General features: G+C 33.8%; 1 protein-coding gene across 1 annotated transcript in view; it reads left to right on the top strand.

The window, feature by feature from the left end:
• Positions 1-10,182: 10,182 nt before the first annotated feature.
• AspRS (aspartyl-tRNA synthetase) overlaps positions 10,183-23,381 on the top strand; it is a 72,511-nt gene continuing 59,312 nt past the window's right edge. Inside the window, exon 1 of the mRNA XM_085827075.1 lies at positions 10,183-10,429. Within this exon, the coding sequence (XP_085683201.1) occupies positions 10,398-10,429 (32 nt within the window). The 5' untranslated portion in view covers positions 10,183-10,397. The remainder of the gene's footprint in view (positions 10,430-23,381) is intronic.

The following is a 23,381-nucleotide window of genomic DNA, read 5'->3' as shown; positions in this document are numbered from 1 at the left end:
ATAGCTATATACTGAAAACAGGCATTAAAGTCAGTTTGTAGTATATTCCTATACAAATTCACTTAATTTCCCGAAAAAAAAAAAGATGTCTTTTTTTAATTTTTTTTTAACCTTCCAATTTGTATAGCTATATGCTGAAAACAGGCTTTAAAGTCCGTTTGTAGTATATTCCTATACAAATTCACTGCCTTCCCCCCCCGAAAAAAAAAAGATGTCTTTTTTTTATTTTTTTTACCTTCCAATTTGTATAGCTATATGCTGAAAACAGGCTTTAAAGTCCGTTTGTAGTATATTCCTATACAAATTCACTGCCTTCCCCCCCGAAAAAAAAAGATGTCTTTTTTTTATTTTTTTTTTACCTTCCAATTTGTATAGCTATATACTGAAAACAGGCCTTAAATTCCGTTTGTAGTATATTCCTATACAAATTTACTCCCTTTTCCCCAAAAAGATGTCTTTTTTTTTTAATTTTACCTTCAAATTTGTATAGCTACATACTGAGAACACGCTTTCAAGTCCGTTTGTAGTATATTGGTATACATGGTCTATTTTTAGAAAGGGTGAGACAACATTCCCAGACAAAAGGGGGGTAGGGTTAATTTTTATCATGTCTAGAAAACATGATAAAAATTAACAAAAAGTTTTTTTTTTTTTTTTTTTTTTTTTTTTTTTTTTTTTTTACATTTCAAACTTTTTCTGAGCTTTGAAAAATTTTTCCCAGTCGGCAACCAAGTGAAAATTCTCCAGCCAAGACTTTTACTTTCACTTTCAACACTTTTCTATAAAAGTATTCTACGTTTTCTGTTCAGAACTGTGCGGGCTGTCCAAGGTGCAGCATGCTTTTTCTCTCTCTACCTCATCTGGACCCAGGACCACTCTTCTAGAAAGAGCTTCTGTGAACACAAGCTTTTTTCCAATTTTTGACGTCTCACAGAATAGAAATCATTCCTCCGTTTAGGGGAAAATGTTTCCCATTTGAAACGCTAGGACCCCTCGTTTGGATTTCATCAGCAGCCGTTTATCAGGGTCTAGCGAAATTGGATGATCCATCCATGGATTAGAATTTCCCATCCGTGGTTTTTATGCATCAAGATTTCAACATAGTTTAAGAAAAATCCTTCAATCCTATTTGAAAGGAGATGTCATGATATTGAAAGACATTTTCCCATGACTAAATCTCTCTATCCCACACCTTCTTCTAAAGTGAAGTTAAAGAGATTTTTCATACCGGGTTTTCAATTTTCATCTCAAATCATACCGGGTTTTCAATTTTCATCTCAAATCATACCGTTGACGACGTGTGACACACAAACCGTGACATAAATTTCAGTTTCCATGACAGCTAAGAGTCTTGAGGTTTAAACAAATGTATGAAAGAATTTATTTTTTAACCGTTTCAGAGATTGAGTGGGCTGGAAAAAAGGCTCTTTCCATGACAGCTAACACGCTTGAGCTTTAAAAATGTATGAAAGAATTTGTTTTTAATCGATTTCAGCGATTGAGTGGGCTGTGAAAAGAAAAAAGCTCTTTCCATGACACCTAACACTCTTGAGCTTTAAAAATGTATGAAAGAATTTCTTTTTAATCGATTTCAGTGATTGAGTGGGCTGTGAAAAGAAAAAGCTCTTTCCATGACACCTAACACGCTTGAGCTTTAAAAATGTATGAAACAATTTATTTTTAATCCATTTCAGCGATTCAGGGGGCTCGGAAAATTTTCTTAGAGCTCAGGGAATGTGTCTCCAGGTTGAATGCATGAAAGCCAAAAGAATTCCTCATGAAGGAACATCTTTTTTTTCCTGGTTGTGGGATGGAGTAGAGTTGCTGCATCTTGAACAACCCACGCTGATCTGAACAGAAATATGAAATGTTTTTATAGATATAAGAAATGAACTGAAAGTGAAAGTAAAAATGAAATTGTATTGGCTGGAAATATTTCTTGGCTGTTGAATGGGAAAAATATTTCCAGAGCTGAAAAAAAAAAAAAAAAAAAAACTCTTCCTTTTTTTCTATTAATTTGATGTCTTCACTTTGTTTACTTTGGAATGCAGAAACCCAAAGACTATGACTCATCCTTTCTAAAACATATAATTCCTAGAATGAGTCATGGTCTATTTTTAGAAACAGGGAGACAACATTCTCACACAAAAGGGGGGTAGGGTTAATTTTTATCATGTCTAGAAGACATGATAAAAATTAACAAAAACTTTTTTTTTTTTTTTTTTTTTTTTTTTAACATCTCAGATTTTTTTTTTCTGAGCTCTGAAAATTTTTTCCCAGTCGGCAACCAAGTGAAATTTTTCAGCCAAGACGATTTGGCTTTTACTTTCACTTTCATCGCTTTTCTATAAAAGTATTCCACGTTTTCTATTCAGAACCGTGCGGGCTATCGAAGGCGCAGAATGCTTTTTCTCTTTCTCTATCTCATCTGGACCCAGGAACATTCTTCTAGAAAGAGCTTCTGTGAAGACAAGTTTCTTTCCACTTTTTAATGTCTCACAGAATAGAAATCATTCTTCTGTTTTGGGGAAAATGTTTCCTTTTGAAAAGCTAGGACCCCTCGTTTGGATTTCAGTAGCAACCGTTTATCAGGTTCTAGCGAAATTGGATGATCCATCCATGAATCAGAATTTCCCATCCGTGGTTTGGATGCAACAAGATTTCAACATAGTTTAAGAAAAATCCTATTTGAAAGGAGATGTCATGATATTGAAAGACACCTCAAACCATACCACGCTTGAGCTTTAAAAATGTATGAAAGAAGTTATTTTTAATCCATTTCAGCGATTGAGTGGGCTGGGGAAAAAAAAGGCCCTTTCCATGACAGCTAACACGCTTGAGCTTTAAAAATATATGAAAGAATTTGTTTTTAATCCATTTCAGCGTTTGAGTGGACTGGGAAACATTTTCTTAGAGCTCAGGGGAAAAAAAGGCTCTTTCCGTGAGAACTAACACTCTTGAGGTTTAAAAATGTATGAAAGAATTTGTTTTTAATTCATTTCAGCTGTTGAGTGGGCTGGGGAAAAAAAAGGCCCTTTTCATGAAAGCTAACATGCTTGAGCCTTAAAAATATAGGAACGAATTTATTTTTAATCCATTTCAGCGATTGAGTGGACTGGGAAACATTTTCTTAGAGCTCAGGGGAAAAAAGGCTCTTTCCATGACACCTAACACGCTTGAGCTTTAAAAATGTATGAAAGAATTTATTTTTAATCCATTTCAGGGATTGAGTGGGCTGGGAAACATTTTCTTAGAGGTCAGGGAATGTGTGTCTCCAGGTTGAATTCACAGCACACACGGATGGGAAGTCGAAACTCGAGTGGCTTCAAAAATAAATATACGAAAGTTGGGTTATCGAGCTGACTAGGAAAAATTTTCAGAGTTCTGGAAATAATTCTGAGTTCAAGCATGGGACATGAGAACAGAAATGTATTACAATCATCATGTCATCATTGTTTTCGAAAGCCAAAAGAATTCCTCATGAAAAAACATCTTTTCTTCGTGGTTGTGGGACGGAGTAGAGATGTTGCATCTTGAACAACCCACACTGATCTGAACAGAAACATGAAATGTTTATAGATATAAGAAATGAATTGAAAGTGAAAGTAAAAATGAAATTGTATTGGCTGGAAATATTTCTTGGCAGTTGAATGTGAAAAATATTTCCAAAGCTGAAAAAAAAAAAAAAACCCTCTTCCTTTTTTTCTATTAAATTGATGTCTGCAATTTGTTTACTTTGGAATGGAGAAACCCAAAGACCATGACTCATCCTTTCTTAAACATATAATTCCTAGAATGAGTCATGGTCTATTTTTAGACAACATTCCCACACAAAACGGAATAGGGTTAATTTTTATCATGTTTAGAAAACATGATAAAAATTAACAAAAAGTTTTTTTTTTTTTTTTTTTTTTTTTTTTTTTTTTTTTTTTTTACATCTCAAAATTTTTTTTCTGAGCTCTGAAAATTTTTTCCCACTCGGCAACCTAGTGAAAAATTTCCAATCTGCTTTTACTTTCACTTTCAACTCTTTTCTATAAAAGCATTCCACGTTTTCTGTTCAGAACCGTGCGGGCTCTCCATGGTGCAACATGCTTTTTCTCTCTCTACCTCATCTGCAGCTCTATGACAGCTAACACGCTTGAGCTTTAAAAAAGTATGAAAGAAGTTATTTTTAATCCATTTCAGCGATTGAGTGGGCTGGGAAAAAAAGGCCCTTTCTATGACTGCTAACACGCTTGAGCTTTAAAAATATATGAAAGAATTTATTTTTAATCCATTTCAGCGATTGAGTCTGCTGGGAAACATTTTCTTAGAGCTCAGGGGAAAAAAGGCTCTTTCCATGACAGCTAACACGCTTAAGCTTTAAAAATGTATGAAAGAATTTATTTTTAATCCATTTCAGCGACTGAGTCTGCTGGGAAACATTTTCTTAGAGCTCAGAGGAAAAAAAGGCTCTTTCCATGACAGCTAACACGCTTAAGCTTTAAAAATGTATGAAAGAATTTATTTTTAATCCATTTCAGCGATTGAGTGGGCTGGGAAACATTTTCTTAGAGCTCAGGGGAAAAAAAGGCTCTTTCCATGACAGCTAACACTCTTGAGGTTTAAAAATGTATGAAAGAATTTATTTTTAATCCATTTCAGCGATTGAGTCTGCTGGGAAACATTTTCTTAGAGCTCAGGGGAAAAAAAGGCTCTTTCCATGACAGCTAACACTCTTGAGGTTTAAAAATGTATGAAAGAATTTATTTTTAATCCATTTCAGCGATTGAGTGGGCTGTTTTTTTCCTGGTTGTGGGATGGAGTAGAGTTGCTGCGTCTTGAACAACCCACACTGATCTGAACAGAAACATGAAATGTTCTTATAGATATAAGAAATGAATTGAAAGTGAAACTAAAAATGAAATTGTATTGGCTGGAAATATTTCTTGGCTGTTGAATGGGAAGAATATTTCCAGAACTGGAAAAAAAAAAAAAAACTCTTCCTTTTTTTATTAATTTGATGTCTTCACTTTGTTTACTTTGGAATGGAGAAACCCAAAGACCATGACTCATCCTTTCTAAAACATATAATTCCTAGAATGAGTCATGGTCTATTTTTAGAAACAGTGAGACAACATTCCCACACAAAAAGGGGGTAGGGTTAATTTTTATCATGTCTAGAAGACATAATAAAAATTAACAAAAAGTTTTTTTTTTTTTTTTTTTTTTTTTTTACATCTCAGAATTTTTTTTCTGAGCTCTGAAAATTTTTTCCCAGTCGGCAACCAAGTGAAAAATTTGCAATCGGCTTTTACTTTCACTTTCAACTCTTTTCTATAAATGCATTCCACGTTTTCTGTTCAGAACCGTGCGGGCTCTCCATAGTGCAACATGCTTTTTCTCTCTCTACCTCATCTGCATCTAGGATGTTTTTCTTTCTTCAAGAAGTGGAATTTTTTGGGAATACCTTACAATTTCACGAGCTAGCTGTTTCTTATATTTCGAGGAGATTTCAATAAAATTGTTTATAGATGTCACCTATTGCAGATGGGGAAAAAGTCTATACTGGATCGCTGGAGACATCTCATCCAGATAGGTCACGTTATATTTATTCCCACACCTAAATAAATTGGACATGAGCCATCCTTTTGTTTTCTCATCCAACAAAGATAGACACTACAGACCGTTTTGGGTTTTCACTCTTCGCGAACCAAGATGAGCCGCAGCCACACTTTGCGTTTTCTATGAGCGCAATAATGGATCACGTGAGCAGCCATTTTGTTTCCCATCTCACCCAGATAGGTCATGTTGTATTTTGTTTCATGCACCTAGCCAATTTTGGACATGAGCCATCCTTTTGTTTTTTTTTTCTATCGAACCAAGATGGACTCTGGAGACAATTTTGTTTCTCAACGGAAAAGTAAATTTTCTGAATGGGTACGGGTGTTCGAATACTTTTGTGACCGACTGTACCTTCCACTTCTCGAAATTACTGGAAGGCATATAAGAGCTGGATACGGTTGCGTGATAACCACTACACCACAAAAGCATGCTAAGAGGGCGGTCTGTTCCCAGGTATCACTTGAAAGCTCCTGTTGTTGTTACTTATGCTTAACTCCTGTTGTTGTTACTTATGCTCAGCTGCCGTAATATCAACCCAAGCGTACGAAATACTTCGTGGCAAGGAACGGTCCGCCCCAAATTTTGATGGAGAGCACACCGGGGGAACGGGTCCGAGTGTCTCCTACCCTCTCCCTTTCCACCAAACTACACGAGAGAACTTTCGGCTCGCCGCATAATTAGACTGCCGCCATGCCGCACCGACACTATACATTTACAAACTACCATGCCTTCCAATCTCCGGGATTAGAACCCGGGACATTCGGCAGTCAGCGACGCTAACCACTAGACCATTTCTTCCATGTTGTACTTGAAAAATAAATACAGAACAAAATTAAAATTGGATCCTAATTTATGGTTAAAACTAATCGAACTCAGACCAGACGTAACGAAATTGATCAATCTCAAACAGGGCCAAATCTCACACTAAATTTTAGAATTAAAGTATTATAGGGCCACACCAGCGGCCGAGCGGTAAAGTCGCTGAACACTGGTAGTTCGGTCCGAGGTTCGAATCTCGCGAACGGGCTGGCTGCATGGGCGTTTTCGTGGTTTTCCCCATGTGTAACGTGTATACGAGCCAGTTTCCCTTAAAAAGTCCTCCACGAAGGCATCCCTCCTCTTAGGCAGATAGCCCTCGAGGCTTTGCCCTAATTACACACACACATAAAGTATTATAACTTAGATTTTGCTAATTAAAATGGCAACCAATTTTTAATCTAATATTTTTTGTGTGCATATTTAATACAAATATCCAATAGGTTGTGCAAATGGCAAATATAGATTAGATTTTTTTTTAAATATTTCTATGGAGATATAGAAAAAAAATCATTTCTTGATTATGCATTGTACTTATTTTCAAAATATTTTGATTCTTAGAGCAGACGTATGAAAATAATTTAAATACTTCCGCCATAAGAACAGGACCGAAACAGTCTTGATCCGAAAGAAATATTGACCTTGGGTGAATAACTTAAAAGCACGCTAAATTATGTATTGCAAAGGGGAAATTATCATAAGCGACAAAATTATTTAAATCTGAATTCATTACTCGCGTTACTGTCTGCCCAGATAAATATTTTATACACGTTTTGTAATAATTAAGTTTTGTTTAATCACGTTTTCATTCCCGATTAGCCCGAAAAGTGTAAAATCCGGATTAGCCCAGATAATGTGGATTGCCTTGTATGAGTGAAATTACATATAAAGAAGCATCTATAATTATTTCGTAAAATTTATTGTGAAGAAAATTTTCGGTCTTAATTGCATTATTAATTATTGTGTTATTACGTTATTAATAACAGTGTTTGAGAAAGAAGGTCCTTCCGATACACAGTCTCGCGCTATGGAAACAAAAAAAAATTTTTTTCTTAAATCCTTCTTAGAGTGTTACCACTGCTAGCTTTTAAATCGTTTAGTTTTTTTAATCAAAAATTCGTTGAAGTGTTGCAAAATATGAAATCGATAACAAAACAAATTTCAAATTCAAATTAGGGCGTCCACATGCCCATATTCTACGGAAGATTACGTTATTGAAATTTTTATGGCTCTAGGTACCGTTGTTTTATCACAATGCGAGAAACATACGTACCTTTATGCAGATTCTTCATTATTTAATTTCTTTAAATATAATACAGGGAAATAATATGTGGTGGCAACGATTTAAAAAGTGATACAGCCTTTTAAAGTTTTCGACGCAAAATCCCAAAACGAAATTAATAGTCCTTGTGAGCAAATTACTCCTTTGGACTACAAAAAAAAAAAAAAAAAATAAATAAATAAAAAAAAATAAATAAAAGAACAGGAATATGAACTTTCATCACAGACAGGAGATCAAATTTTTAAAGTTGTTTTGCAGATTATTTATTTTTTATTTAATTACTCATTTCGTGCTCCGTCGTTAGGTACTTCACGGCAAGGATTAATGCCCGTGAGGTGCATTCTAAAGGAAACTGGCTAGTATCCACGTTACAGATGGGAAAACTACGAAAATAATCCGTAGCCAATACGTTCGAGGGGCTCGAATCTGGAACGAGTTACCAGTGGGCAGTGGTTTTCACACCTGGGCCGCTCGCTGTATTTTCCCAGCTTAAAACATAATTTGCAATGCTTTCTTAACGATTAAAAGGTGTATTTAATATGGTGTATTTAATTATGGCAAAGCACACGAGGGCTATCTGCCTAAGGGGAGGGATGCCTTCGTGGAGGACTTTCTAAGGGAAACTGGCTAGTATACACGTTACACATGGGGAAAACCACGAAAACGCCCATGCAACCAGCCCGTTCGCGTGATTTGAACCTCGGACCGAACTACCAGTGTTCAGCGCATTTCCTTTACTTGCATACAAAAAAAAAAATACCTAATTTCAAATGATCTTTTGATCAATCGGGAAAGTCACTAAACATTGGTAGTTCGACCCGAGTTTCTAATCCAACAAATTCCCCCAGCTCTTTCTTTTTCTATACTTATTTACTGTGTAAAAATGCATCGTAAAAGTTTCAATTCATGAAGCAAAAATATATTTTTAATTTATTCTTTAAAAATATTGGGAAAATTTTCACCTTTACCTTAGCATATCTTTTTATAAATCCCTTTAATAAGAAAAAATAACGAAAGAAATTAACTCGTATTCGATGATTGATACCTCGGTCCAAATTTATTGTAACCTTTTCCAAAAGCATATAAGGTATTTCTCCCGCTTTCCTAGCGTGCCTTCGTGGTGTAGTGGAAGCTTTATTTCGGAACTTCGCGCACACTGCCCGACAGCCTGCCTGTTTCGCTGTGCTCGCTACTCGTAAGAAACTTCTTCTCTAGGGTTGCCACACTTATCCGAGGGCGCAAGGCGCGCTCCTTATCGCCATCACCACAGGATAATGTGAGGATAAGGAGCGTATTCTGTAATTTTCTTGTATAAAAATAAAATAATCTTATTCTAATTACAAGTGTAATTAATTTATTTAGAAAATAATTAAACAGCGTCTACTGACAAAGTCATGAGATCATCAGCACAAAGATTTATCTACAAAGTCACGACCTCTTGGTCCCGACACCCAACGCGAAGTGTCAACCATACTGAAAGAAAATATCTTCTATCTTTGTTAACATTTGGGTTAGGGCGCTTATCGCCAGCGCGATTTCAGGAACCTCGCCAAGTGCCGGTTATCTGAGAATCCCCCGGATTTTTTTTTTTTTTCCCAATGGCAGATTGTGAACAATTACAAATGTAACCCAGTCCATTAATCTATACAAGGCCAGATGTTGTGGTCTCTTTATTATGGAGGCACCTAATAGGTGGTTCATCATCACCTTTCTATGAAGGGACGGACAGTTACACCCATGCCTTCTCCGGGATTCGAACCTAGGCCCTTCGGCATCGCAATCAGCTTCCCTGATCACTATACCGATTGGACGGCTTCCCCGGAAAACTTTATGTTATTAAACTATATGACAATATGGTGTTTGAACTTTTGAAATATTAAGAACGTGCACAAAATAGAAATACTTGTAAGCGTTAGAAGTTTCATTTACTTTTTACATTCTCGTTGCATTCTCACGATCAAAATTTTTGAGCAGGAAACGTGGTGAGGCAACCATTCTTCAAAACATTTATATTGAGTCTTACCAAAATTAAATATAATAATTAAAGTAATTAATTAATGAATGATAATAATTTATTGTGTTTATCGTTTTTTTAGTTAATAAAAATACTAACGTACTTTTATTGCTCGTAAATATCTTCAGGAAGAATTAGGAATGCGTCTTTTGAAGAATTATTATTACTTATAAAATTAATTTTTCATACTTTTTTTTCTCCTAAAAACTCCTAAAAATTTCAGTCATTCATTGCAAACAGAAAGAAATATCTAAAAATATGTATGGTGAAAATACCGTCTTTAATTAAAAAATTTCACAGCCGAAATTAAAAATTTTTCCCTAACGTTTCATTCAGAAAAAAAAATTCTAAAATTCTGAGAATTTTCTCCTTAGATATTAATTTTTTAATAGTAGATCGCATTACAATCCTAATTTATGGAAAGGAGAGTAGTTTCGAAGCTTTCCTCAGGAATTGCATCACTCCAACCCAATGCTTATTGGGCAACAAACTAAAAAACTTCCTTGAATAGTGCAATAATGTGCTTCTAGTACTTTTGATCTACTTGCGAGGCTTGCGCAAAGAAAGTCTATGTAACGATACGTATTCTTTGGCTTGCGTCTGAAGAGCTGGTTAGTGTTGCTTGGGATTTACGACGTGTAATAAGGATATTCGAAGTTTTATATTGTTTCTAGAGCAATGGCTGGTGATACTGTAGTTGATGATTCGAGGTATGAAGCATGTTTTAAAGTGGATTTCTCTAATCGATTAATATAATGCCTATACTTTGTTAAATATTACGCATGCATCAGTTTCCGTTCTTGGAAACTAGCGATTGGTAATTTTAGGCAATGTTTTCTGAGAAACCAATGTATGTGAACGTCTCTTTCGTTTATCATAGCGAAATTTTTAAGAATAACATTACAAAACATTTTGTTTCTGTATGTTGGGTAATTAAAACTAGTACTGAAGGTATGCTTATTTCTAATTTGGAATTTCAGAACATAACTTATATTAATGTCAAAAAATTTTTGCTGTTCCATTTTTTTTATCACTTTAAGCATGGAGATATGAAACAGATTTAATTAAATTTATTTTTGACATAAAACTATTTTTTGTCGTGAATTTTTAAAAAGCTGTTATCTTTTACCAGAAAAAGCTGACGTTATTATCGAACAAGTAAACAGGATGAATCTGCTGGGTTACGAGGTTTAAACTATTATCGCCAAAGTTGGGCGATGTTTACATTTACCAGGTTCTCTGTGGAAGTGCTTCCATTATTTCGTTTAAAAACAGATAATTTTTTTTTTGTGTTAACTATGTGAGAATTTTCATTTGAAATTTAAAGGACATGTATTACTAATAAGCATTGATTAATCTTGAAATCCATTTAAGACCACTGTATTTACTTTAGTTTACTTGCAGTATGAAACTTAGTATTTGTCTGTGTTCATTTAAATATCAAGAAGGTGATGTGTTCATCCGTAGGTTATGGAAAACAACTTTTCTCCTAACGAAGTTTCTCAAAGTAAAATTCTGATTTAAAACCAAACAAAGCTACACAGTAGCTAGAAAAAAGCAGTAAAAAATTTTAAATATCTTTTTCATAATGTGATAAAAGGGTGCTATTCCGCTAGAGTGGTGTCAGTTAAAAATGAAGAAAAAATTAGAAGAAAACAATGCTACAACAACACATCAAATATCTTAGCTCAAGAATTATATCATTTGAAATATCGTGGATCGAGATTTCTAGTTTTCATTTGAAATATTGCCACTTGTTATTTTGATTATTTTCTATTTATGTTTGAAATGTTGTGGGTCAAGATTTCTAGTTCTCATTTAAATAATCATCACTTCTTATTTTTTGCTATATTTTGTCATTATTTTTAGCACAATTGATTACACAATTTGTCAATTACCTAATGACCAGAAGGCTGTCTTAAAATTCCATCAGGATAAAGGAATCATTCATAGCAATATACTTTGTTCTCGAAATCATCTGATGAAGTTAACTTTTGACTAAAATGAAGCTCCTGTAAGTACCGTAATTTCTGGAAGAAAGGCCGCATCAGCGTAAACGCCGCACTCGAGAAAAATGGCGGGAAAAAAATTAAAATTACACAGAAACGCAGCAATAGATTAAATTGCGCGTGACATCGTCGTGGGCCATATAGATGCAAAAACTCAACCTAAGTACTGATATATGACATACCAGTTAAGAAAAATGCATGAAATGAAACCATAACTCAAAAATAAATTAAAGGTAAGAAATGTATAGCTTCTGTGCCGTTTAGAGACATTTTCAAAAATTTTCCGCTCCCTAATTAAAAACTATCCAACAAGTACTTGTACCCTAACTGATGGGATCTGTATTTGGCAGAATGCCAAGAAAAATCCATTCATGCTGAAGGGGAAATACGTCAGAGTTCATTATTACGAGGCCTTTGAAAAAAATTTCAGAAAAGGCAAGGGTGGAAAGAGGATGGGTCCTGAAAGATTCATCAAATGGCAGAGGAGAGAGCCTATTCAAACTGATGAGAATGTTGATTTGAAAGGGGGAAGAATGTTATTGTTCTGAGATCTCGTTTAGGGTGAATAAGGCATGTAGGTCTGTTCAAGGGAAAGAATGTAAACAAAATAACATTCGCAAAAAGCAACTGAATGGTCTTTTGTGTGGAAACAGCACCAATCTATGCACAATGACAAGGCCATCCAAACTATGTACAATGACCATCATAGGAAATATTTTATTTTTAGTGCACCTAAACGTCGCATGGGTAGAAATGCCACACCCGCTGAAAATTTGAGTTTTAAACACGTAAACGCCGCGGCGTTTCTTCCGGAAATTACGGTACATTCTTGCTGTGGAAACAAAAAGGATTGAGAACCAAAAGATGGTTTGAAGACCAACGTCTTCCTTCCGTCAATGCTATTTGTTTTATCTGTCTGTGGTATCAAGAATTGGCATCAATTGAATTCTGGGCTAATCTTTGGAATATGGTAACAGGTAGTTTGGCAACATTTTGATAAGGTGATAAAGGTTACTAGCTAGGACTCTAGCAGTGTACATGGATAAAGTCAAGAACATGCGCAATGCCATTTTTGTGCAATTCTGGGATGTGTTTTTGGTTGATCTTTGGATTATGGTAACTTGGCGATTTTTTGGCAAAAATTTGGCGACCAACTCTGCTACAGCAACCCTCTACTTTTTTTTTTCGCCGCCATTTTGTCTTCACGAAGTAAAGACATATTTCTTTTCTTTTTATTTACTCAACACTTTTTCCAACAATCTACTAGCCGAATTACACTTATGCTAGAAATTTTATGTAACAAAACTGCTTAATCATGACAAATATTAACCGCAAAATTGGGAAAAAGTGCACAATCGCAAATTCCTTGCGCATTTTTTAGAATAGCACATGCACATAAACCATTTACACGTAGACTTATTTTTACTTAAAAAAAATCCCAGAATTGCACAAAAATGGCATTGCACATACTCTTAACTTTATCCATCTACACTGCTATTTTCTCATAAATTACAAAAATTTGTACGAAAATGCAGGAAAATTTTCTTAATCTTTAAACTCGGTAAAAAGCACGTATATGAAATTACCTGATCACGAAAAAGTATATACCCTTTCCAAGGATGAACATTTCCACGTATAAAATAAATAAAATATCCAAAAGCTTTTACCTCTAAATTATCTATTATATTATAAACGTCACCAACGAATTTATACGCAAACATTAAAAATAGTTACAAATACTCAGTGTCAAATATTTAAATTATTTCCATACACGTTTATTTCAACTGAAATGTATACCAAATTCCTACAAACATAAAATTCACAAAATAACTATCATTTAATTAAAATATCACTAAACCATGTACACGTCGACTTATTTTTACTTAAAAAAACATCCCAGAATTGCACAAAAGTGACATTGTGCACACTCTTCACTATATCCATGTATACTGCTTTTTTCTCATAAATTAGAAAAATTTCATGAAAGTGCATGAAAATTTTGTGAATCTTTAAATCCGGTAAAAAGAACATATATGAAATTACCTGATCGCGAAAAAGTATATACCCTTTCCAAGAAAGAACATTTCCAAGTATAAAATATCCAAAAACTTTTACCTCTAAATTATCTATTATATTATAAACGTCAGCAATGAATTTATACGCAAACATTAAAAATAGTTACAAATACTTAGTGTCAAATATTTAAATTATTTCCATACACGTTTACTTCAACTGAAACGTATACCAAATTCCTACACACATAAAATTCACAAAATAACTATCATCTACCGTATATACCCGCGTATAAGTCGAGATATTTTGGACAAAAAAAAAAAAGACTTCAAAGTGTGTGTGTGTGTGTGGGGTCGACTTATACGCAGGGCCATTAAAAATTAAAATAATCGGAAGTTCAAAAATTTCTTTATATAATGCAGTTGTTTTCTTCCCGCACTCAAATGGGACGACTTATCAAATAAGTCACTTACTTGAAGTAATTTCATGACTTAAATTATGTGACGAACTAATCACACAGTTTCATACTTTAACTAGAGTAAGTTTCGATAAAACGTATGTATAAGTCTTTATGATAGTTATTGTTCATTCATGAAATACTTTTGTTAACAGGCATACACGTCAAAATTAAAAAAAATAGCCCACGCAATAATTGAACAGTTTTGAATATTTCTTTTAACTTTTAAAAAGGGGAAATGCAGATAGATTTTACGCATGCGAATCTTTTCCGGAACAAATTCTAGAATTTTAATTCTAGAATTCTAGGATTTCCGGAACAAATTCTAGAAGAAGGATTCTGATTTTGTTTATTTACCAAGGTATTTTTTATCGTATATTTACTTTTTTTTTTCCCTCAGATGATTTTGAATAAATGTAGTACATAAAAAATTTTTTTTCGAAGTTTCTCGATCGATTTCGGAAGTGGGGGGTCGACTTACACACTGGTGTCTTATTTTCTACGAATTTTTTATGTCGAAGTGGGGGGGTCGACTTATACGCGGTATCCACGTATACGTGGGTATATACAGTAATTAAAATATCACTAAACCATGTACACGTCGACTTATTTTTACTTAAAAAAACATCCCAGAATTGCACAAAAATGGCATTGCGCACACTCTTCACTATATCCATGTACACTGCTTTTTTCTCATAAATTAGAAAAATTTCACGAAAATGCATGAAAATACTCAACGTATACTACTCAAACGTATTCAAAAATACTACAAACATATAACTCACAAAATCACGATCATTAAATTAAAATATAATTAAATTAAAAAACACTACTTAAAATATAAATAAGCATATACATTAAATTAATAAAAATTCGATTACAATCCTAATTACTTTAAACTAAATCATTGCTAATAACAATTTTTCAATAATACAATTTTAATTTATTTACTCCTTACATTTAGAACAATGCATAAAAATAATATCCTCAAATGATTAAAAATACTAACTTACCTAATCTTCTTCAGAATCTTCATTATGTGGCACGCACACTTCCCTACAGAAAGAGTTCCAATCGGCTGCAGTACTACTGCTAATTTCTAAATCCGAAATCCTGTAGTCAACTTATTATTAATTATTACATATTAAAAATTTAGAATTCACTTTACATAGCTCCATGCAATCCGAAAATTAATCAACACTATTTCACACAACACACAATGAAGCTTAATACAAAATAATTTTTCCAAATTTTCCCCCTTTTCCGATTAAAGAACTGTAATTCGTCCATTAATGTCACATTACATATCTCATGATCTCTCATTTCCCTCACACAAAATAACGCGTAATCGGAACTGAGTGCTTCTCACATTATTACCAAAGTCCTAGGTAGTAACCTTTATCACCTCCAAAATGTTGCCAAACTACCTGTTACCATATTCCAAAGATCAGCCGTTTTTTTAAGTGAAAATAGGTCGATGTGTACATGGATGATACTGTGTATGTGCAATTGTTAAAAACGCAGCAAGCAGTGGGCGATTCTGCACTTCGTCCCAATTTCGCATCTAATCTTCGTCATGATTAAGCACTTTTGTTCTATAAAAGTTCTAGCATAAGTGTAATTCGGCTAGCAGATTGTTGAAAAAAAATGTTGAGTTAAAAAAAAAAAAAATGCCTTTACTTCGTGAAAACAAAACGGCTTCCAAACAAAAACTAGCAGGTTGCTGTAGCAGGGTTGGTCGCCACATTTTCGCCAAAAAATCGCCAAGTTACCATAATCCAAAGATTAACCGAATTTTGTTAACTTCAGGTAGAAATCAGCCGGATAGAGTAGAGAGAAGGGTACTCCTTGTATAATCATGAAATTGTTGTTTCATTTATCGCCAAGTTGTTGTTTCATTTATGGTAGTCTGAGTAGTTGAATGTTATGGAAACCGTATTATGATGTAATCGGTTCCATGATTGCAATAAATTGGTAATGTCGATGTGTTTTGGTTAGGAAGTATATTGCTTGTTTTGTGGTTTAGATGGAGAAATAGCTGAATATGGTAAGATTAATTAAGTGGTTGATCTTTGGATTATGGTAACTTGGCGATTTTTTGGCGAAAATTTAGCGACTAACACTGCTACAGCAACCCTCTATTTTTTTTCCCCCGCCGCCATTTTGTCTTCACGAAGTAAAGACATGTTTCTTTTCTTTTTATTTACTGAACACTTTTTCCAACAATCTACTAGCCGAATTACACTTATGCTAGAAATTTTATGTAACAAAACTGCTTAATCATGACAAATATTAACTGCAAAATTTGGAAAAAGTGCACAATCGCAAACTCCTTGCCCGTTTTTCAGAATAGCACATACACATAAACCATTTACACATCGACTTATTTTTACTTAAAAAAAATCCCAGAATTGCACAAAAATGGTATTGCACACACTCTTAACTTTATCCATCTACACTGCTATTTTCCCATAAATTACAAAAATTTGCACGAAAATGCAAAAAAATTCTGTGAATATTTAAACTCGGTAAAAAGCACATATATGAAATAACCTGATCACGAAAATGTATATACCTTTTCCAAAGGATGAACATTTCCACGTTTAAAATAAATAAAATATCCAAAAACATTTACCTCTAAATTATCTATTATATTATAAACGTCACCAACGAATTCATACCGGAAACATTAGAAATGGTTAGAAATACTTAAATTACTTCCATGCATGTTTACTTCAACTGAAATCTATACCAAATTCCTACAAACATAAGATTCACAAAATAACTATCATTTAATTAAAATATCACTAAACCATGTACAAGTCGACTTATTTTTACTTAAAAAAAATCCCAGAATTGCACAAAAATGGCATTGCGCACACTCTTTACTATATCCATGTACACTCCTTTTTTCACATAAATTAGAAAAATTTCACGAAAATACATGAAAATAATCAAGGTATTCTACTCGAAGGTATTCCAAAATACTACAAACATATAACTCACAAAATCATGATCATTAAATTAAAAAACACTACTTAAAATATAAATAAGCACATACATTAAATTAATAAAAATTCGATTACAATCCTAATTACTTTAAACTAAATCATTGCTAATAACAATTTTCCAATAATATCATATTAATTTATTTAGTCCTTACATTTAGAACAATGCATAAAAATAATATCCTCAAATGATTAAAAATACTAACTTACATAATCTTCAGAATCCTCATTACATGGCACGCACACTTGCACTATTTCACACAACACACAAAGAAGCTTAATACAAAATAATATAGTTCTACAGTTTTCCAAATTCCCCCCTTTTCCAATTAAAGAACTGTAATTCGTCCATTAATGTCACATGACATATCTCATGATCTCTCATTTCCCTCAAACAAAATAATGCGTAATCGGAACTAAGTACTTCTCACATTACCAAAGTCCTAGGTAGTAACCTTTATCGCCTCCAAAATGTCGCCAAACTACCAGTTACCACGTATATTCCAAAGATCAGCCTTTGAAGTTTCTGTATGATTTGGAAAGAAAGGAAATAAGAGCATTACTTGGCTGATGTGTAAATGAAGGTTTACTTAGTAGCCATTATTAGGTGTGCTGTTTGTAGGAAGGAAATGCGTATTGTCGAATGTTGCTCAAAGAATATTTTTTACTCTTATTTTGTGAATTTATGTGGCGATGCCACTATACAGATTCTAGTTCAGATAATTTTAGGAAGTTTTTGGATGCTGTTAAAAATTTTTTTTTGACTGAAGTCATGTTAATTCATAAATAAGGTACCGTTGGGTGCTGCTCGGGCCTGGCGAACAGTCATCCTCTTTTGTCTCCCATTTGTGCTCCTTGGCCCTCCAGAGCCTTCATTTCGTCGGCAATTTCCTTGTAGCAACCTTAGTAAATATTTCCAAATTTCAGGAAATTTTCTCTGGCACAATCCTGAAATTAATTCTAGCAGTATGATGACATACCATCACGAAATTTAATACACATATTTTTTGCTTATGTATGCTACAGTCAAAAGTCGTTAATTCGGACACCCATAATCCGGAATGATCTATAATCCGGACCTCAAAGCTACAAACTTTCTGCGCATGCGTCGCGTTCACGCATGTGCACAGGCGTTTACGTGAGCGCGTAAGACCCTTACGGCTGTGAATACGTTTGTGCGCATTCGCGTTTAAATTGTAACGGAGTTATACGCTAAGCTAAAGTTATCTAATTCAGTTAATGTTGCCGATTGCGTTGTTCCTTAATCTTCGAATTGGATCCGGCTTATTATTTTTTGCAGACTGTTAGAGCAATTTTATAAAAGTAAGCTTGAACTTTCGATTATGTCAAATAGAATTTCCGATATATATTTACTACAAAGCGAAAATATGTTTTGAAATCCGAAATCTGTTTATCAATTTCACGCTGCTCTGCGGCAGAGGGGGGGCAGAAACGTCATTATTAGATTATAAAGATTATGTCAAATAGAATTTCCAATATATATTTACTTATATGTAATTTGTATCTACAAAGCGAAAGTATGTTTTGAGATCCGAAATCTGTTTATCAATTTCACGGGGCGGATTGGAAGTTGATCTGTCAGCACTATCCTTATCTTCAGGGCAGATGTTTTTATTTTATTTGGTTTATAATTCCGGTCTTTGATATGATTTAAATCAAGTTCCTCGTCAGTGTATAATTCGCTTCCGATAGTGAAGAAAGTGACCCAGAGGTTATTGGAAACGAAAACATTTCGATTGACAAATTAGTCGGTATTCTCAACACAGCAATTATAGGACTTGAACAGCGGAACTTTGTAACTAAACAAGAAATTATGTCTGTTTAATAGAATTAAAGAGAAAGTATTATCACATGAAACGAAGCAACTTACATTGAAGGAAATGTTTAATAAAGTAAACAAATAAATATTAAGCTTTTTCTTTTTGTAAATTTTGATACCCTTTAGATCATAATTCTTCTTTATTTCATAAATTACGGTTTCATATTTTTAATTTTGTAATTTCTGCATGCCATCTTACTAGATTTAAACTGATGATCTATAATCCGGAATCGCCGAAGTCCCGACAAGTCCGGATTAACGACTTTTGACTGTACTAAATAAATATAAAATACCTGAATTTATTTAAAAAATCATTAAATAGATTTTTCTTTCGTTTAGCTACAAAATGTCTGCAAAAAAAGACATTTGCACAGCCAATGTGCAATTACGCGGATAGACTAAATTTTCTTAAAACACACCTGGAAAACCTGGAACACCTGAAAAAAGTCGGGGAATTTCATTTTCCTGTTTGAGTGGCAACCCTGCTATAGAGCATGTACTGTGATTCTAAACTAATAAGTGGACTGTATAGCAAAAGAACTAACTAATTTATTTACAGTAATTAACTATTCAGATCTAATACATGCTCTGGCATGTTGCTTAGCCGAATCCAGATGGCCAAGTGAGAATTTCTCTACTTATCCAACAGATGGCGCTGTATTCTAACTTAACAGAGCATAATTTTAACAGTTCCACTTTGAGTGTTTATTTTCTAATTATTCCTTGTATGGAAAAAATGTTCAAAGATCTAGCTATAATTAATAATACAGTCAAAAGTCGTTAATTCGGACACCCATAATCCGGAATGATCTATAATCCGGACCTCAAAGCTAAAAACTTTCTGCGCATGCGCCGCGTTGACACATGTGCATAGGCCTTTATGTGTGCACGTAAGACCTTTTACGTCTGCGCATATGCGTGTGCGCAAGTGCAGAATACGTTTTCGCATGCGCGTTTTATGTATAACGGACGGTATAAGCTAAAATTATCTAATTTTCTATTTCAGTTAATGTTGATGATTGCGTTGTTCCTTAATTTTTGAATTGGATCCGGCTTATTATTTTTTGCAGACTAATAGTAATACTATAAAAGTAAACTTAAACTTTCGATTATGTCAAATAGAATTTCCGATTCTGGAGCTCCCAAAGGATTTACAAAACGAAAGTATGTTTCGATGTCCAACAAACAAAAAGTGGAATTGCTGCAAAAAATGGATAAAGACATGAAGAATGTGACAGAGAGGTTAGTGAAAACGAAAAAAATTCGATTGACAAGTTAGTCGGTATTCTCGGCACAGCAATTAACGGGACTTGAACAGCGGAACTTAGTAACTGAACAAGAAATTATATCTGTTTATAGAATTAAAGAGAAAGTATTATCACATAAAACGAAGCAACTTAAACAACTTACATTGAAAGAAATGTTTAATAAATGTTAAACAAATAAATATTAAGTTTTTTTTTGTAAATTTTGATACCCTTTAGATCATAATTGTTCTTTATTTCATAAATTACGGTTTCATATTTTTAATTTTAGAATTTCTGAATGCCATCTTACGAGATTTAAACTGATGATCTATAATTCGGAATCGCCGAAGTCCCGACGAGTCCGGATTAACGACTTTTGACTCTATATGCCAAAAGAAATTTAAAATTATGAGGACATTTAACGGTAAAAAAAAAAAAAAAAAAAAACTGAGATATTCAAATTGTCTATGAAATATTTTTGTGACATAACATTAATATAAAGATATGCCAGAAATAATTATTGTAAGCACTTAGTAAAGACGCATAATCTTACAGTATATTTTAAAATTCAAATGAAATTTTGTAAAAGTAACATCCTATAAAATAAAGAATGACATTTTCTTCAACGGAAGTTTACGCATTTCCTTCTGCGTAACGCCCAGTAATCTCAATCCAGTACAACTGTAGTATGAAATTTTCCCTTCCCTTCCCTGACGAAAAGCATTTTGAAATCTGGTCATGCAACTACTCTTATATATGCCCTCGGTTGGCGACAAATTTCTCACCAAATATTTTTGCCCAGAAACTCCATAATGTCATATTACTATCTAAATTTTTTTGTCTACTTTTCCAACTTTAAGCCTAAAATGTCTGCAAAAATGTGATTTTCGTACATGCTAAAACCATGTTTTCAACACACAATTTATGCCAATAAACCAAAACCAAAACAAAAAATTTAGATAGCAAAAACATAAAGTTTCTAACCAAAAATATTTGACAAGAATTCATGTACACAGTGATCTCTTTTAACTTAAAAAAAGTCGGAGAATTGCACAATCTATACAGCGAAGAAATCTAGGAATTACGCACACCTTGCTAAAATTAATTAACAGCAATAAATTTCAAATAATGCCATGTATGCAGCATTCTAAAAAAATTATAATTTAAAAATTTAGCATTTTAAAAAAAATCAGCTAATTGCACAATATCGGCATTGCACACAAATCAACAAAATAAATTATAAAAACTAAAATAAATTCCAAACAATTCAAAAAACAACAATTACAACAGAGATTCATAGCAAAAAATCAATGAACATAACATTCTACAAAATAAGAACAGCAATAAAATGCACTTACCAATTCTGAATGTTTCTTCAAACAGCAGAAATATAAATTTCAAGCATCAGCAAAACTTGTCAATTTCCACCATTTTATCCTCCCTGCCCCCTATCTTCTAAGACACAGAGCATGCAAAGTCCATCGTACATTTGTGAATAAGATTTCGCCAGTCGCACAACGTCTGTGACAAAAGTGCCACGATTTTTCTGTATCTCGCGTCTTTCTGCAATTGAAAATTTTGAAAGTAACAATAGAAACTTTCTCCGAAGTTAACTTGTTACACGAAAACCACAATCCAAATCTTAAACTTTGCTGACAGCTATAAGCCATTTCAAAACGCCCACCAAACCCAAAATAAAGTTTCAACGTCAAAAGGGTTGCCATACGAACAACATTGCACCAAAAACCATCGCAGAACACACAATCGTGCCAAAATTCGTTACCTAATTCTGCTTTGTTATCTAGCACAGAACACATCGCCACATTAGGCAACCTGAGGGCGTATATAAGAGTAGTACCCTGGTCACTAATCTCTACACTTCCCTTTCTTTTGTGACATATATGCACCTCTCTGAGAATCCATTAAACTGCACACAAGAATCTGTTGCAAATACAGTCAAAAGTCGTTAATTCGGACACCCATAATCTGGAATGATCTATAATCCGGACCTCAAAGCTAAAAACTTTCTGCGCATGCACCGCGTTGGCACATGCGCACAGGCGTTTTACGCGTGCGCGTAAGACCTTGACTACTGCGCATATGTGTGTGCGCAAGTGCAGAATACGTTTTCACCTGCGCGTTTAATGTATAACGGACGGTGTAAGCTAAAATTATCTAATTATCTATTTCAGTTAATGTTAATAATTGCGTTGTTCCTTAATATTCGAATTGGATCCGGCTTGTTATTTTTTGCAGACTGTAAGAGCAATTTTATAAAAGTAAACTTGAACTTTCGATTATGTCAAATAGAATTTCCGATGCTGGAACTTCCAAAGGATCTACAAAACGAAAGTATGTTTCGATGTCCAACAAACAAAAAGTGGAATTGCTGCAAAAAATGGATAAAGACATGAAGAAGGTGACAGAGAGGTTAGTGAAAACGAAAAAATTTCGATTGACAAGTTAGTCGGTATTTTCGGCACAGCAATTAACGGGACTTGAACGGCGGAACTTTGTAACCGAACAAGAAATTATGTCTGTTTATAGAATTAAAGAGAAAGTATTATCACATAAAATGGAGCAACTTAAACAACTTACATTGAAAGAAATGTTTAATAAAGTAAACAAATAAATATTAAGCTTTTTTTTTTTTTTTTTTTTTTTTTTTTTGTAAATTTTGATACCCTTTAGATCATAATTGTTCTTTATTTCATAAATTACGGTTTCATATTTTTAATTTTAGAATTTCTGCATGCCATCTTACGAGATTTAAACTGATGATCTATAATCCGGAATCGCCGAAGTCCCGACGAGTCCGGATTAACGACTTTTGACTGTATGAGGTGATTTCTTAAAGGGGGAAAAGATACCCCGTCCTTTCAAGGCTTTCAAGGCCAATGCCACGACCTCAAAATGTTAACAAACTCAACGACTTCAAAACGTTCCATTAACATCACATGCATCTTTAAGCACGAATAGTTTATGTGTGAGGTTTCTTTACATTTCTTACTGGTATAATGTTGGTAATGCAGCAACGCAAAGGTGTTACAATGTCTAAGGGTATTTTGCATCAAATGACTTTGGATGT

Source organism: Stegodyphus dumicola, chromosome 11 (genome assembly GCF_044657685.1).
Source record: "Stegodyphus dumicola isolate Sdum_Otavi_A_Nest chromosome 11, ASM4465768v1".
In the NCBI taxonomy this organism is placed as follows: domain Eukaryota; kingdom Metazoa; phylum Arthropoda; class Arachnida; order Araneae; family Eresidae; genus Stegodyphus; species Stegodyphus dumicola.
Note: the sequence above shows the minus strand (reverse complement) of the source record. Positions and strands in the feature narration are given on the sequence as shown.